We start from the raw sequence: 18,029 nt of genomic DNA, 5'->3' as shown, positions 1-18,029 counted from the left end.
GAAGAAGTAGATATTAGTATATTGAAGTTGGAGGCAAGATTATGGTTAAGACGATTTGGCTTTTATTTCTGTAAATTGTTTTTATTATTAACTACCTTTTTTCGCTATCATTTTATTATTATTATTAGAGCTCGACATACAACATCTTGCCTTGGATATCTGACCTATTGCTGTTTGCCCAGCGACCTTTTTTCATCTTAGACAACCTATACATAGGCACTATTTGTGTGCCCCTTTGGAGTTTTGCATAGGCACCGTTTCAACAATAAATATTTATTGTTGTCCTCTTTTCTGTGTTGGACTTTGCTGGTGTCTTACTTACTTCACCATTTACCACTAAAATTCAATTGTTAATACAAATTTAAAAAATGAAATAATTATTACAAACTCATCTGTGCAAGCAGTGGCAAGTGATTTCTTAGCAACAATTTCTAAACAAGAGGCTCAAAAAATAATTTATTCGATACCAGTTGACAAAATCAAGTTTCTTTCAGCAAATACTAAAAATACTATAAAAATACTTAAAGACCCAAATTACTTTAATGAACTGAAAAAAAAACACTAATGATAAATTCATCAAATGAACAGCAACAATTAATATTTGGCAATACATTTTAAAAAAGAGGTTTATAAAAATGTTTTATTTCGTCAGATTCCTGTTACCGGTACTTGATTTATTTCTTCAAATAAGACTTACATGAATCAGTTACTATAGAGATAAAAAAAAATATTATCAACTATCTAATACAGGCACCAGTAACTAACTTTTTAGCAATGATTTCTGTACAAGCAAGAGGCTTAGAAAATAATTTCATTTCAGCAGATGACAGTTTTTGATATGATTTTTATGCACACAAGTTAAATTACAGACGCTTGCTACTATAATGAAATAAATATAAAAAAAAGTGAAAACCCCACTAATATGTTTTCAGTTGTCAGTCAGCGTTAATGATGAGTGAGGTTTGGATATCTCAAAAGTTATATTTGAACTCATTGGATAAATATAGTGGAAAATAATTATATTAGATAATTTGGACCTATCATTCAGAAGTGATGCTGAGAGATGATTTGATTTATTCTTCATATTTATTAGGGCTTTGGAAGAGGAAATAAAAGATTACGTAGTTTAAATTTGATAGCAGTAGATTTGAAAGGAATCTTGGTTGAATTTAATTGGCTTGCTGCTAATATTGAAAATAAAGTAACGATTTGGCGAGTTCTAACGTGGAAATTAAATCTGATGTGGACTGCCTATGTAAAGAATTGGCGGGGGCAATAAAAAAATTCTTTGTTTGGAAGTGGTCTTTAGAAGAATGAATCTTGTCGACTTGAACATGTATTTACGCTGCCTAAGGATGTATCTAAATTTACTTGTTGCAGATGGTTTTTATTTACTTATGGTATAGGTTAATAAAGGATGGTAAGTAGGGTTAGCATGTAGAATTAGTTGAAAAAGAAACAAATAGGGTAATAGGAACGATTGTAGATAGTCCCTTTAGGTCTGTTAGTCTTAGAGATATTAAGTTACAGAAGCAGGTGATAGAGACTAAGACTAGGTAGAGTATAGAGCAGAAGTTTGGGGATGTGATAAGGGTGATAACAATTAAAGTATTATAGAAGGATTCTATGTTTAAGTGAGAGGTTTAATTGCTTAGTTAGTAAAGGCAATTAGGGGATTTCGTTGTCGAGAAGTAGAGGGCTACTAAAAATGGTGAAGTAGGGAAAGAGGGGTAAGTATGGAAAACCATAGGTTAGTAAGGGAAGCATCGGTGGAGTCTCTATTAGACGGAAGATGTTCGTCGATGGGGCGCATTAAGGCATTTTGGATTTGTGTGGAATGGTGGCTGAATCAAACGGGGGAGGTCATGGTAAGGGTAAGCAGGTGAAAAGGTGTCTAAGCAGGTATATTCTATTTTACTTGTTCAGGAAACTTAAAAGTGGGGTTCCAGATCAGAATATCTGACTCTCTTGATTTGAATTCCAGGGTAAAATAGACACAGGGAAATGAGGTATATTATAGAGCTGGGCAATTTAGGGACGATATGATATTAAGTGGATAATTTCTTAAAGAGATAATATGATGCCACTTAGAGGAAGAAGAAGATTTTTGGGAAGGGGTAGGATGAAGAGTGATCCTTATTTTTACCTAATGTGGGAAGAGTGGGAGGAAAATGTGCTTAATTTTCTGGAGAAGTGTGAAAGGTTAAGAGATTTGAGAGAGGAAATTTTTTGAGTGGATGAGGGGGATTTGCCTTGAGTGGGAAATGGAAATAGGTGTTTTATTAGTACTTAGAATCTGCGCGGTTTATTCGTGTAGGTTTAACCCATCGTGAAGGTGTTATGTCTTGTTTGTTTGTATTAGTGTTTTAGAAGTTTTTTTCTCTGATTATTCTGACCAAAAGTCTAAAATGAATATTTTAATTGTATTTGTATTATGTTCCTTTTTTGTGACCTTGACCCTGCAGGTTTTTTTTTGTGTCAAATACATGATACTAAATACTGCTACACTATGAGAACCAGCAAGAAATTTCTTAGCAATATAAATTTAAAAAATAACTTTAGAGAATAAGTCATTTCATCCGATGCTAGATTCTGGCATAATATTTATTTCAATAAATACAGTTATTAACCTTGGCCACTATAGTAAACTAAACATAAATAATAGTGACAAACTCACCAATACGAGCACCGAGGAATTTCTTAAGCATGTAACTTTAAAAAGAGGTTTAGAGAGTAATTTATTTCACCAGATGTAGATTCTGGCATGGTATCTATTTCAATAAATACAGCTATTAACCTTAACCACTATAGTAAAATAAACACAAATAATAGTGACAAATTCACCAATAGGAACACCATAGAATTACTTATTGTAACTTTAAAAAGGTTTAGAGAATAATTTATTTCACCAAATCCTAGATTCTGGCATTTTACTTATTTCAATAAATGCAGTTATTAACCTTAGCCAATTTAGTAAAATAAACATAAATAATAGTGACAAACTCACCAATACGAGCACCAAGGAATTTTTTAGCAGCATATTTAAACCAGAGGTGTGAAAAAAAATTCCTTATATCAAATACCAGATTCTAGTATATTATTTATTGCATCAAATATCATTTACATATACTGGCTACTATAATGAATTCAAAGGAAAATAATCACGATAAACTCACCTATACAAGCAGCAGCAAGTAATTTCCTAGCAATACTTTCCAAAAACTTGTGCTCTTCATCCACTGCGCATGCACCAACATAAGTAAATATAGGGCTAAGCGTATAAGTACTGAAACTAAGGGTGAGGATTGCATACGAACTGGGCTTAAGCAGAAGTACTGTTACCCATGCAAAAAGAAATGATGGTAGAGGACCAAAAAAGTCTTTTAGCTTTCCACCAAAGGTTAAGTTATCCTTTTTGGGTCGGGGTTTAAAGGCTTCTAATAGGTAGATATATTCTGCACCGGATTTTGGTACAAGCGTTCCAAGTTCACAATAGCATAATGCTCCTAAAAAAATAAAGCAAATTGCAACATGCGCATAAACTATACCAGAAATTAGGTTTTCCTATCATATAAATGTAGTTTTAGAGGGACTTCAGCTTTGACAAAATTTTTTACTGCTCTGATATGTCATCAGTTAACTATTTAATTTGGTTTTCTACCTAGAATTCCATCTATAGAATCTCATTCCAAATGATTAACAAATACGTTTTCAGAGATAACATCCCTTGGGAGACCATTCCAAATGGAGGCTTTGTGTATTACAGAGCTGATCTTATAGTGCTTATGTGGCCTGTCTCCTCTTTTAGGATATGTAACTCCACCATGTTTCTGAGTCTTTATTGCCTTTACTTAGAAAATAAAGGCATAATTAGAAATAACTCCCCAAAGTGAGGGTAGACAGAGATTTTAATTTGGTTGCCAATAAAATCTGTGTTGGTTACTTGTGCAACCACAGAACATGAAAGTAGAGGAAAATTCGATGCCATAAAGTTGTTTGTACTGTGACAACAAGGAAAAACTGCTGTAATAACTATGATAACAAGGGACAGGCGTATCCTTGCAATTAATTGAAAAAACAGAAACAGGACATCTAAAAAATATGAGTCCCACTGTTATAATAACGATTATAACTTATTTAATGTTAAAATAACTATTTTGGGAAATTAAGGAGCTAAAATCAAAATGCCCTGAAAATTGTAATAAATAGAAAATTGTAATTTGAAAATTGTAATAAATAGAAAATTGTAATTTGAAAATTGTAATAAATAGAAAATTGTAATTTGAAAATTGTAATAAATAGAAAATTGTAATTTGAAAATCGTAATAAATAGAAAATTGTAATTTGAAAATTGTAATAAATAGAAAATTGTAATTTGAAAATTGGAATAATTAGAAAATTGTAATTTGAAAATTGTAATAAATAGAAAATTGTAATTTGAAAATTGTAATAAATAGAAAATTGTAATTTGACAATTGTAATAAATAGAAAATTGTAATAAATAGAAAATTGTAATAAATAGAAAATTGTAATTTGAAAATTGGAATAATTAGAAAATTGTAATTTGAAAATTGTAATAAATATAAAATTGTAATTTGAAAAATGTAAAATTGTAATTTGAAAATTTTAATAAATAGAAAATTGTAATTTGAAAATTGGAATAATTAGAAAATTGTAATTTGAAAATTGTAATAAATAGAAAATTGTAATTTGAAAATTGTAATAAATAGAAAATTGTAATTTGAAAATTGTAATAAATAGAAAATTGTAATTTGAAAATTGTAATAAATAGAAAATTGTAATTTGAAAATTGTAATAAATAGAAAATTGTAATTTGAAAATTGGAATAATTAGAAAATTGTAATTTGAAAATTGTAATAAATAGAAAATTGTAATTTGAAAATTGTAATAAATAGAAAATTGTAATTTGAAAATTGTAATAAATAGAAAATTGTAATTTGAAAATTGTAATAAATAGAAAATTGTAATTTGCATAAATAGAACAACAGGTGCTTTACTTTAAAAAAAATTTGACAGTAAATAAAACTCCAAAAGAGGAGAAAAGGGGTAAAATAGCTTCAAGCAAAAAAGTAGAAGCATAGACCAAAAGCTCTACAGGGTAGAGCCTACTAAATGTACTACACCTTTTTTCCCTAGTTCTAAAGCTACATGAGTAATGCCAGGCTTCAAGTAATAGGACTGTAGTTCTCAAGTGAGAAGCTCTGGTAGAGCTGATACAGATAAACTGAAACTACTGTGGCTTACTCAAATTAGCTATGTCGGGGTGATAACCCTGCCTGCGAAGTTTAAGGGTGATCAGAGACATAACGTACCGATTCCAGAACCTCTTGAGGGTGACCACCACCGTAGTTAATATAATGTTGTTGACTAATCCGTGTCTTATGAAGTTCTGTTGTCTCTGGATAACAGTTGTTAACTGTAGTTATGTAATTGTCATGACTAGACATGTGTCGTCCCATGTCTGTTGGTGCCGATAATAAATAAAAATCGAGAAAAAAAGGGGAGAACACCATTTGGTTAAGCATTTTAGTCATTCAATATTGCAATATATGGTAAAGCAAGTCCTAAGATAAGTAATTCATAAGGTAAGTCACTCCATACACGCAAGGTAAAGCAAGTGTAGCAGGGCATGCACTAAAGCACAGAGAGTATTACCAATTGTAGCAGCACAGACGAGCTTAACAACTAAATCCGGTGGTTCGCAGCCAACGATAAAAGGCTCAACTGTATACTTGGCAAAAGAGAGACTAATAATCGCCAGTTGAGATGGTTTGAGCAGAAATGTTGACACCCAGCAGAACAAAAATGCTGGCATTGGGCCAAATGCTTCCAAAAAATAGGAATATTCAGCACCTGATTGCGTGATCATCGTACCCAGTTCTGCGTAGGAAAGGGCTCCTAAAGAAAGTCAAGGGCATCGTAGTAATCATAATAATAAGGTTTATAGGATACAAAGGTCTTGCATTGTTAGCCTCTGTCATTACCTAGAGAGCCTCTAGTCCTTTAGAAAGGCCAATGTTTTTGCAAAACTTTCAAAGTATTAGAATCATGAATATAAAACAGAACATCCTATTGAAGAAACATATCTGATTGTATTACTTATATTCAGTTTTAAATGCCATTATATACGATGGTATTTTTCATTGCTGATAAAGCTGAAAACAATTCGTTTTAGAATTCTTTTGCACAAAAGAATGTTATTTTTTTCTAATGTGGTCAAATACAGTTTTCAGTGCTTTGAAAAAGCTTCTTATTCTAGTTATTGGTTCCTGTGTTTCAGAAGTCTTCTTAAGGAATTGAGAAAAAGTCAAATTTTATTGTAAAGAGCGTGGGGTTTACAAGGGGGAAGCCTTCCGATACACGGAATAATTTCTGTTAATTTTAAGCTTTAAGGTTGCTGCTTACTTTCAGTTGATTTTTTTTTAATTGACTTTCTGATCATTTTCAAATCATGCCGAGATCTGTCCCGCCCAGTCCGTGGAAAATTCCTCCCGTTTAAAATTACCCCCGGAAAAAACCACTGAACAATTCCCTCCTAGATGAAAATCCCAATAGAAAATCTTTCCTAGTCAATTCTACCTGAAAAATTTTCTTTAATTTCATTTGAAAGAAACTTGTTGTTTTATTTAATTTCTGATCTTTTTTAAATCATGCTGAAAATTCCCTCTTTGTGGAAAATAATTCCCTAAAATCCTACTTGCGAAGCCCCTGCTATGGAAAATTCCTTCACGAAAGTCTTCTTCCACAGAAAATCCCCGCCCCCGGAAAAGTCTCCCCACGCAATTCCCTCTCCGTTGAAAACTTCCTCCAGAACATACCCCTGGTAATTTTTCTTCACAAGTAAAATTGAGGCAACTGAAGGGAAAACAAGACAAATAAAAACGATTCATTACGAATTCCAGAAAATTCTTCCCACTTAAAATTTCCTTTGGAAAGTTTCCTCTCCATCGAAAATTCTACCCATGGAGATTACCCCCGAGAAAATTCGTCCTCTCCTTAAAAAAAAAACTTCCATATATTTCCCAATATCAAAAAATATTTAAACAATGGGAAAATTGCAAAACTCAAAGCCCTTTCCCCACTGATTGTGAAGAGTCCTATAATCCACAGAGGATTATTTACCTGCCTTTCAACTACAGGGCCTTTAAAAAGCAGATTATGACATTATTCAAGATTTAATATCTCTCATGTAAGACTGAAAACCATGCTTCTTGAATTTTGGACGTATTAAAACCTGATATATGCAAATAAGTTTCTCAATTTCTCCCAAATTTAGAACACAATAAAGTGACCCCAACAAACACCAAAAAAAAAAAAAATATCCCGGCAAAATAATACTTTTAGATGTTATTGAAAAACCGTTAAGTTATATTTTCATCGATAGAATGAAATTTGTAACAAATAAATCATGTAACTTATGTAGGAAATTTTTTGCAGGAAATTTGGTGACAAATATCAGAGCAGAAACTTTCAGGGTACAATAATTAGTTTTGAATGTACTCCAATTCTGTGTTTCATTAACCTGCACTACAGTTCTTACAGTTTTAATAAGGATTTTATTGACATCCAAGAATTTTTTTTTTACATTATGAAGGTTCAAATTAATTTAGAAAGAAAAATGTGAACTTCACGGGTAGTTTTATCTCAAGGGACACGGAGAGGGCACCACAGCAGCCCCAATAATTAGAAAGGCTGCCGCTTGAGAGTATTATAAACAAAAAAATTAAAGAGACTAATTTAACTGGCAAAATTCCAAATACTTTGGTGGTTTTGACGTACCTAGCATGGAGAGGGCACCACAAGCACCCCAGATGATCAGACAGGTGGCCACTGACTCACTTCTGTATAGCAGCCCAGAGGGCGACACGAAAATTCCAGATCCTGAAAAAAAAACAGGTTTGAATGCTCAAAATAGCTATGGTCAGATAGTTGTTTTGCTATTTTTGGTTATTTTGGCAATTATTCTTTAAAATTTTGACGGGCTCTGGAACTTAATACTTTGTTTCCAGCTAAATTGCATAGTTTCAAGCTCGTGACCTATGACCCCAGAAGGTCAAACAGAAGAGTTTACAAAAACCTTGGGCATGCTGCAAGGTTGCATACTTTCTCCACAACTTTTCAATGTCTTTTTACACGCCATACTGTCCGCACTCAAGAACCTTGTAGGAGTAATCGTTAACGGTGTTAACATTAACACACTATCTTATGCCAATGAATTCAAACGCCAGCAGAAACCGAGTCTTGTCTACAGGCCCAAACTGGAAAAAACCCTTCCCAATTACCAACTCTCTCTCCTCTTTTAAATAACTCTCGTCCCGAATCTCTGAACCAAAATATCCTCCTCGTTCCGATATTTACATCTAGCGTCTTAAACACGCCAGTACCCATCCCTCCTTCTCCTACTTTGTCAAACAATATCTCTTTGCTACCTCTGCTTTCATGCAAGAGCCGTATTCCCTCCCCAAATACAGAATGTGGCCTTATACCCTTCCTCTCTCCCGAAAACCAACGACTCTTCGACGGATAGGAATCACCATTCCCACCATGGCAATCACCAGGTAAAAGCCGTTTAACAGATTATCTCCATTCCATTGTGGTTCCCTGCGATGTAAATTATCCACGAACCCAAACGAACCCCAGTCTTCATCCAAAAAATGATGGCTCTCCTCCCTCATCCAAGCTCCTCCCACTTCCTTCTGGCTCACACAATCAAAAATTTCCTTGCGTTCCCAAATTTTTAGAAATTAGATTTTTTTACTTCCGTAAAAAAGAAAGGTAACAGGCACGATTTTGGTAGTGTCTGGCCTGTTACTGTTACTCCAGTTTTTTCCAATTTCTATGAAAGCTTTTTAGCTGAATGGTTGAAAGTAAAGAAAATCCCAAATGTTGACTACAGGCAATTCAGAAACTTGCGCTTTCTTGTTCCCACTATCCACCACTAACTTGTTCACCTTATGGACAAAATATGTAACACACTTGAAAACCGAATACCTGGCTCAATGTTATTCCAGCAGACATGCAAAAAGCCTTTGATTTAATCAACCACAATACATTGTTGGAAAAACTATTCAATGACTTTCAAATTGAGTCCTATTTAATTATAATAATTGCGTTTTTCCTTTCGAATAGAACACAAGTAGTCAAATGTCTGAATGTATATTCTGATCCCCTCCCAATCTCTAATAGCGTGCCCCAGGGAACACTCTTAGGCCCAATTTTATTTCTTGTAATGGCAAACAGCCTTGGTGTCGATTTCCCAGATAGATGGAAATTTGTTGATGATCTGACGGTCTTAGAGACATGTTTCAAAAGCTTAAGAAGTAGCCCAATGGACATCTTGAAATCGATATCAGACAAAGGTGTTACTAATGATAAGAGAGTCAACCCCTTAAAGTCAACTATTTTATCTATTTATTTCCTTAAAACTCTCCCTTCTTTCTCCTGCCCAATCCCCCCTGAAATGCCTGTTACCACTATGAAATTACTTGGTGGTACCATCTCAAGCGACTTAAAATGGGATTACCATAGTAGTTTTATTTTAAAACATGCAAATGCCGCATTTTCCTTCTTTAAACGCCTTTGAAAATTTAAATATCCTAAATCGCATTGTTTGAGGATTTTCCTATCCTTTGTACGCCCAACCCTCAAGTACGCCTATCCTGTTTGGCATCCAGGCATCTCCATTGAATTGTCGGACAGAATAGAGGCAGTCTAAAAAAGGGTGCCAAGAATTATCTTTAATGAGGGTAAAGTGCCTTATATTTCCCTTCTTCCAAGACCCAGCTACCCTTAAGGAAAGAAGAGCAAAAATTTCCTTGAGTTTCACTAACAATGCCCTTCACAACCCTTGGACAACTACTCTTTTCCCTAATCAATATTCGCCCCTTCGACTCCATTTCCCGCGTTCTGCTTCCACAAAATTCCCCTCCTTACCCCAATAAAATGTTTCTATGAAAGGCATAGAAAAAATTTCTATCCCTTACATAGTTGACAAATTCAATCAGTGAATCTCCCCTCCTCCCTTATCTCCCTTTTCATCTTATATTTTTAATGTTCATTTTGAAAATTTAGAGCTTTCTATTTTTGGTCGCATGGCTAAATTGTTTTGTTTTAAATATTTTATTCCTGCTCTTATTTCACGACTTTTTCTTCGTTTTTGCTGGTTTGGCATTGACCTTTCAATTTTTTAGTTTTAATTGTTTTTGACATTTTCACTTATTTGACATTGACCCTTTTATAATTTTCTCTTTGTTGTTTGTTTTCAGTTTTCTTTGTTTTTATTGACGCTAAAATAACCAATTCCCCGTCCAACTTCAACTTCAACTTTTTCTTTATTCAACTTAAAAAATACAAAAACAATATTATGCCCCAACAGAGAGCAGAGCTCGTAAGGCTGGGACAGTGCAGCAGAGCTCGTAAGGCTGGGAAAGTGCAGCAGAGCTCGTAAGGCTGGGACAGTGCAGCAGAGCTCGTAAGGCTGGGACAGTGCAGCAGAGCTCGTAAGGCTGGGACAGTGCAGCAGAGCTCGTAAGACTGGGACAGTTCATGTCGTTTCAAGAAGCAAAGAAGTCGAATTGGTAGCCAAGTTCGTGTACCTAGAGAATCCACTATTATCAGACAAAAGCTGATCTGATGACCTTAAACAAAGACTAGCCCTCGGAAGTGCGAGCTTCAATAGGATTCTCTCCCTCTTTAAAAATAAACACCTATCATTGCAGTTGAAGCTCCAAGGCTTCGAATCGCTAATCATCCCTGTTACTATGTACTTCTGCAAAATCTGGACACTAAAAGTATGGGACGGACGCATATTTTGACCCTTAAGACAAAATTTTCACGCCGTATAGCTGGTGTCACGTATCTAAACAGAATCTCCAACAAAGGCCTTCGAAGGCACCTGAAGTCGGAAGCTACAATTCTCCACAAGGTGCAACTACAGCAATTCGGGCTACAGGGTCCCGTATTTTGACCCTTAAGACAAAATTTTCACGCCGTATAGCTGGTGTCACGTATCTAAACAGAATCTCCAACAAAGGCCTTCGAAGGCACCTGAAGTCGGAAGCTACAATTCTCCACAAGGTGCAACTACAGCAATTCGGGCTACAGGGTCAAATGCACTGATAGGAAAATCATGCCTGCCGAAAGTTACCTTTGAAGGAAGGGACCATGGGAGCGGCCCAGATGGAAGATCTAGGCTGAAATGGCAAGACAAATTTGATGGCGACCTCCTAGGTCTTCAAAAATAAACTGACAAGGAGCATGATATAGCGAACTAACCCATGGACGTACGAATAAGATTGCCCCAGAGTGACCCATGAGGACGTCCAGAACAAAAGTAAGCAAGTAAGTAAACAACTGTGCTAATCCAGCCCTAGCCTTCTCCCCACAATAGGACCAGGCATGCCCTTTAGGCTGTCTACGAAACTCGAAAAAAATGTGGATTAAACCTGAAAGAACCCTGAAAATATTATTGATCGGAAGTCTTTTCAAATTATAAAGTAAGGAGTTTCGGTTATAGTTTCACAAGAGATTGTGACCTTTTTATAGAGTCTACGACTAAATCTAGTCCCATAACAGGAGGAGATGGCAGAGGAAGTGGGAAGCAGCTGCCATGGTAGTGACCATTATATTTGTAAAGAGTGTTGAAAGTGGAATACATTTTATTGTTTCGGTGGCTCCCTCTCCGGAGGATTCTTCGTGCAAAATTACCAGAAATATCTTTGGAATATCCTTGCACATTTTTACAAATAACAGATATGGAGGGGGGGGGGGCTGTCAAACAATAGTAAGTATTTTATTAAATTTTCCTCTACAATTTACTCGTTTTCTGTGTTTTTTTTTTTATGCAACCGCAATCCTAAGCCGCTTGAGGCCAACAAAGCATTAAGGCCACAAATCTAGAACAATTTCATGAATAATTACGACTGTCTCCAAAATAGGCTACCCAATACAATCTTCATAGTATTACTCTTATATAAATTAAATTAAAAACAGTGATTTTTACTTAATGAAAATAAAAAGTGACTTTAAATTTTAAAACAAAAAATATTCCCCATGTGGGAAATTCACCCACCCACATTGAGTAATTTTTTGTTGGTACTAATTAAAAGACGAGTCGCTCCTCGACTCGTGCTTGAAAATTGATTTACTTCGAGTTTGATAGTTTGTGGCTCGAATAGTTCGAGCAACGAACTATTTAATGCACAATAAATAAACTTAAGCCCAGTATTTTCGCTTAAATGTCTGTGAAGAACCAGGTTCTTGGTAACGCTCACACCTCCCCTTCTAGGAAATTCTCTGAAGAAATTCAACCCCCTTCCCCTCTCCCTCTCTTGTACTTGACTCTGGTTGTTAAGGTTTATAATCCGACTCGATGGATTTAACGGCGTTTTAGTTAATTTCTCCCCGTATTGGTACCCAAGTGGGTGTTCCAAGCACTGCAATCTGTGGTAACAATTGGGGATTGATGGAAAATCTCTGTTGGATTTAGATCCATTAGAAGCGTGTTAGCCCATCCCTGGGAAACTCAATCGATTCCAAATGTTTTTCTCGTGCCTAGCCTGTAATTCAAAATACTACTGGGAATTCAAAAGGAATCCCAAAGTGTGTTCCAAGAGCCAATTAACTATTTGAAGTTATGTTCCAATTTGTTGGGGAAGCTTATTGGCGCCATAGTTGAGTTGTACTTTTATTAAATCAGAATCAACTTCAAATTTGATAAGCATAGAAAGTACTGATTTATAATGAAGATACAGTTCTTTAAAAATGAATTTTATGTTTAAAAGATAAATGAACTTCTTAAAAAAGAAGGAAAGATATAATCTGAAAAAGAATGTATGAGCGTGATTTTAAAAACCACGTTGATAAATCCAAAATATATGCACAATTCAAAACAAAGAAAAAAAAAAAAACTTTTTGATTTATGAAACTTCACAAATTTACGACTGCGTCTCGCATGAACAGAAACTTTGTATATCTCACTAAATATAGAATTAAATATAGATAATATAGACATATCTATAAATATAGAATAGACTTATATTTCAATAAAATAGAAAATAAGACAAGATTATTTTTCTAATATTATTAATAGTAATTATTATAAATAGTAATTTATTATATTGCAACTATTTTTGATAAATTGTAGGCTGAAATTTCTGTTACATGTTTCATATTCCATATATTGTATACTACACATATGGGTTTTTCAAATACGTGCAGTTTGATCGCCGTGAGAATCTATACTAACAACTAGGGATTGATAGAGAACTCTTATTAGAATTAAGAGTCATTAGAAGCTTTTCTGGGAAAATAAAATCAAGATTCTAAATGTGTCGCTTTTGGCTAACTAAGCTGTCATAACAACGTTATTTCGATACCACCGTATATCAAAAAACATTCCAAAAGAATATTTCTACCCTTTTTTGCCGAAGATCAAAATATTTAACATTTAAAACCTATAGAAGCTTATTAGCCGCTCCCTGGGAAATAAAATTAAGATGCAGATACATTTCTTATAAGCCTAATCTACAATACCATTTATCACAGAAATTCAAAAAGAATCCTCAGAGATGCTTCCAATAACTTATTAAATTTTTGAAGTTGCTTTCAAATTCATAGAGATGTTTTGTTGTTGTCATTAGTTAATAGAAAAGATGACGACGTTGAAAATTAGATTGAAAAAAATTTAGCCAATGTCTAAATTGGTCTAAAAATCTTTATGACTCATGTTCCTGAGACATTTGTCTAATCGAATCAAGTCTATTTTTCCGAGCTTATATGTGATCAAAGATAAAAAAGATGAATCAGATCTTACTATTAAGACCAAAATTTTGAAAATTTGTATTTCTGTTTACATTTTTTACATTAGAATCAATTTCAGATTCAATGAGCTCCCAAGGCGTTGATTTATAACGAAGAAATAATTCGTAAGTAGATAAGTTAAAAGATCAATGAAAGAAAAAATTCATATTGATGATTAATTTAGAAATCTAATTAATTTAGATGATTAATTAATTTGAGAAATCGCTCTTTGCCAATGAGCCAAATGGCTTTTGGCCGGAAAAAAATAATCTAAAACCCTGAAGAAGAAAATAAATCTAAGTTTACAGAATGTGAGATTATATCAGCGAAGATATCAATGCGACATTAAGAAAAAACGTATCCTTCAAAATAGTTCATAGTGATCCTTATAATTTGATTTCGGAATTTTACAAGCCTTTCAGGAGGTTAAAAAAAATGTTTTCTTTTGAATTAGTTTATAGATTTGGCAAAATTATTTTTCCTCGCTTCTCATTTTTATCATGCTTTGCCAATGAGCCAAATGGCTTTTGGTCGGAAGAAAATAATCTAAACCCTGAAGAAGAAAATAAATCCAAGTTTACGGAATGTGAGGTTATATAAACGGAAATATCAATGCGACATTAAGAAAAAATATTTCCTTCAAAATAGCTCATAGTTGTCTTTATAATTTGACAATCGGAATTTTACAAGCCTTTCAGGAGGGTAAAAAATAAATAATTTTATTTTCTTATAAATTAGTTTATAGATCTGGCAAAATTATTTTTTTCGATGAACATGTATTAATCTGATGATATAAAGATTCAATCTGGGTGAGTTACAAGATACTCATTCGGAATATTCAATCGCTGAATAGTAAATGCTTGAAAATAATATTTAGCAAAACTTGACCAATTGATGTCGATTATTAGCTTTGATACTTCTCCAATTCTTATTTATATGAAGTCAAGTTGAATGGATTTGGCTTCATTCTGTCACTTATTTTCAATTTTGGCCGGAAACGAAAAGGCTGTGTCATCAACATTTTCAAAAAATGCAGACTATTTTACGGATTCTTTAGATTTTCATAAGGTTTCAAACTCAACGAACATTAAAAAAAACTAAGTTGTAAAGAGGTTTTTTTGCTCTTCTTATTCACCGTAAAAAAAAAAAAAAAAATTAGAAAAAACAGGAGCCAAGTGCTCATAAGGCACTAGTGACGAGTTCGGTAGAGCCAACATTTTGTAATGTTATCGCGGCGATGTTTTTTTTCGGGGGGGGGGGTCTACCATGATAGGCACCACTGCGCGGGATTTCTGCCTCTGAAGCTGAATAGCTTTTTTCTATAATTTTTGATCGCTTAAAATCCATCGCTTGATTTAGCTCCTTCTACCCTTGCTGGCCCATATTATAGCAAATTCTAGACTAATATTGCTGGTAAAAGTGTTAGCCAAGGCCAGGCATTTTAAAAAAAGGTTTTAAAATTAAACTAAAAATTAGTACTAAAAATAACAGAGTAAGAAAAAAAACTTATAAAAATTGTCTCTGTCAGGAATTAAACCTACGACCTTAGGAGTAAAATACCAACACCATATCCACTGCACTACGTAGGCTTGCAAGGAGACAATCTTAAAATATTTTTTCTATTTTTTTTTTTAATTAACCGTACTTCCACTCCCCCCCCCCAGATGGTAGAATCGGGAAAGTGACTATTTCTAATTTAATCTAGTCCGGTCCCTGATTTGCTTGCCAACTTTCATCGTCCTAGCTTATCTGGAAGTACCAGAAATAGCAAAATCAGGTCTGACAGACCGACGGACAGGAATTGCGATCGCTATATGGCACTTGGTCGACGGCCAAGTGCCATAAGAAAACAGGTGGCATAGAAATTAACTAGTGGGTTTTCATTCATAATCATCTAAGAGAAGGGGTAAGCAACTACTAAATATGCGTTCTGTTACACATTCCTTGCAAGTTCATGGAAGAGACTTGTTCTAAACTTCCTTTTTTAAGGAAACAATTCGAATGATAAGATAACAAATCTTTGTTCTTGCAAAAAATGGACTAAAATATCACAAACAGAAGGTCATTTCTTTGGCCAGTCTCAATGTTCATTAAAAAGAATTAAATTCACTTGTAGGTAAAGGATTTTACTTAACTGAAGAATATGGGCCTGACCTTTGTGGCTGCAGGTCAGTTCAAGGACCTTCTTCTGATTATTTATGTGTGGAATGATGGTTTTTAAAAATCTTAAGTGATTAATGATTAATCCGTCCCAAATTATACTTTACTTCTTCGACATTAACTTCAAGTAAGTAAATTCTACTCTATTCCAAAAGCCTATTATTGAAAAACCCTTGGAAGGAACAATGAGAGCTGACTTCTTTAATTTGGTTCAACTAGCTCCCCCTATTCAAGAGAGTAAGTCAGTTAGTGGCTTATTTGCAATGACTATTTTTATCAGAAGAAGAATATATAACCCTTGGAATTTGATTCCGGGGATGAGATCATGCGAAAGCACCTCCATACAGGGGCAAAATTTGCTATCTGGAAGGGATGTAGCTGCCCCTCCCAGATCTCAGTTTTCACCCTCTCCCCTAGACCCCAGTCCCCCTATCCAGCTGAAATTTAGTTTCACCAAAAATCTTGTCAAAACCAAGACAAGCCTGGATAATTCAAGCATCCACAGAAACAGGTCAGTTTTGTTTAATATATCTTTGCCTTTAGGTTACTATTTGGCTCATTTTTCAGATTTTTCACAAAAGCACTGCCGAAGAAAAAGCGATGTGGACAAAATGTATTATTTTATTTTTATTTATTTTTTATGCTAAGGCACTTCATATGAAAGGAGTTGTCTTATAAACTTCGAAAGGGGGTCATTCATTTGGAAATCGCAAGTTCTACAGCGCTTTTTAAAAAGTCAGAAGTTACTAGAATGCAACCAACCCCTTCACGCCCTCTTTTCTCCAAATACATCAGATTTAAATTTTTAGACAACCATATTGTTACAAATAGTCCAAAGCTCATAAAGGAATCCCCAGAGCCTGGGGGCAAGGGTTGTGAGTTATTCTCCAGGGTATATAAGGTTTTTATGGAATAAGAGGTCGTATAAATTCTGGAGGGGGCTCCTTCGATAGGAAATTGGGAATTCTAGTGCGTTTTTTAAGAAACAAAAGTGATCGGAGGGCAAATAGTGCCCATGCCCCCTTTTCCTCAAATGCATCCGATTTCCAGACATAGCTATTTTGTTCAAAATAGTTCAAATGTCAAGTAACTATGAATCCTATGTTGATAAGACCAGGAATGAGCCACCTCCAAAGTTTAAATGGCCACCGTTTCCATAATAAACTTTATATGTTAGCAACAAGCAATTAACATAACTCATAGCCTTTCCTCAGGGGCTGGAGGAAATTGTCAATCCTGAATCATATTTATTTTACCTCCGGAATGTTTTGAACAAAATAACTATTACAAAATTTTGCTCGGAAAGTTTAGGAGGAAAAGGGTGAGGGAGACTCGATGCCCTTCGGTTGCTTTTGACTCTTATAAAGGGAAGTAGAACTTTTTATTTCAAATTGAATGAGCCTCCTTTGAAGTTGGCACGACTACTCCTTTAATAAAACTGTATGTTAAAAATATGGACTAGAATTGTATGGAAATTATGAACGAGCATCTTCAAATAACCAAACCAGGAGAAGAAGAAAACAGAAGAAAAACAGAACAATTTACTGAAATCCCTAATACAGAGTGCAAAAAGAGGAACATAAAAGAAAATACAAACCGAAAAAAACTTAACAGGAGACATGCATATTTGTCAACACATACCCAAAAAACGAATATTACAACTAAAAACGGCTCACATTAGCGAAAAAAAATTCAGTGGAAAATGAATACTGAATTAGATCGAATTCCAGAGCCAGCAACTAAACCATCCTCCTCCTTGCAAATTTAAAAAACTTATACATTTTGATTTGTATTTATTTTTTTGAGTTCAAGTCGGAATAAGCAAAAAATACTTAAAAATTCTAAAAAACAGCTAACAACTTCCGTCCAAAGCGGTAACTAATTTCAAAACCAAAACCCAGAAGAAAAAATGAGCAGAAAATGTGTTATAAAGGGGGCTGAGCCGATCTTACCCTTCCCTTTAGATAGCAGTCTATACTTTCCCAGATCTCCTTTAAGGTATTTATAATGACCAACCGTGCTGATCCAACGGATGTTCTGCATTGAAG

At 34.4% G+C, this 18,029-nt stretch overlaps 1 protein-coding gene across 13 annotated transcripts in view; it reads right to left on the bottom strand.

The window, feature by feature from the left end:
• Positions 1–18,029, bottom strand: part of LOC136033164 (b(0,+)-type amino acid transporter 1-like) — a 164,311-nt gene that overhangs the window by 98,560 nt on the left and 47,722 nt on the right. For 8 of the 13 annotated variants that reach the window (XR_010618867.1, XM_065713834.1, XM_065713833.1 and 5 more), the window contains 3 exons: positions 7,801–7,902; positions 5,677–5,919; positions 3,177–3,506 (listed from right to left, as the gene is read on the bottom strand). Coding sequence is in view for 12 of the 13 variants with exons in the window: in XM_065713834.1 (XP_065569906.1) it covers positions 3,177–3,506; positions 5,677–5,919; positions 7,801–7,902 (675 nt within the window). In the remaining variant the exon portion in view is untranslated. The remainder of the gene's footprint in view (positions 1–3,176; positions 3,507–5,676; positions 5,920–7,800; positions 7,903–18,029) is intronic. The other 5 variants (XM_065713844.1, XM_065713838.1, XM_065713843.1 and 2 more) reach the window with 2 other exon arrangements.

Source organism: Artemia franciscana, chromosome 11 (assembly GCF_032884065.1).
Source record: "Artemia franciscana chromosome 11, ASM3288406v1, whole genome shotgun sequence".
NCBI classification, from domain to species: domain Eukaryota; kingdom Metazoa; phylum Arthropoda; class Branchiopoda; order Anostraca; family Artemiidae; genus Artemia; species Artemia franciscana.
The sequence above is the reverse complement of the archived record's forward strand: the minus strand, read 5'-3'. Positions and strand labels throughout refer to the sequence as shown.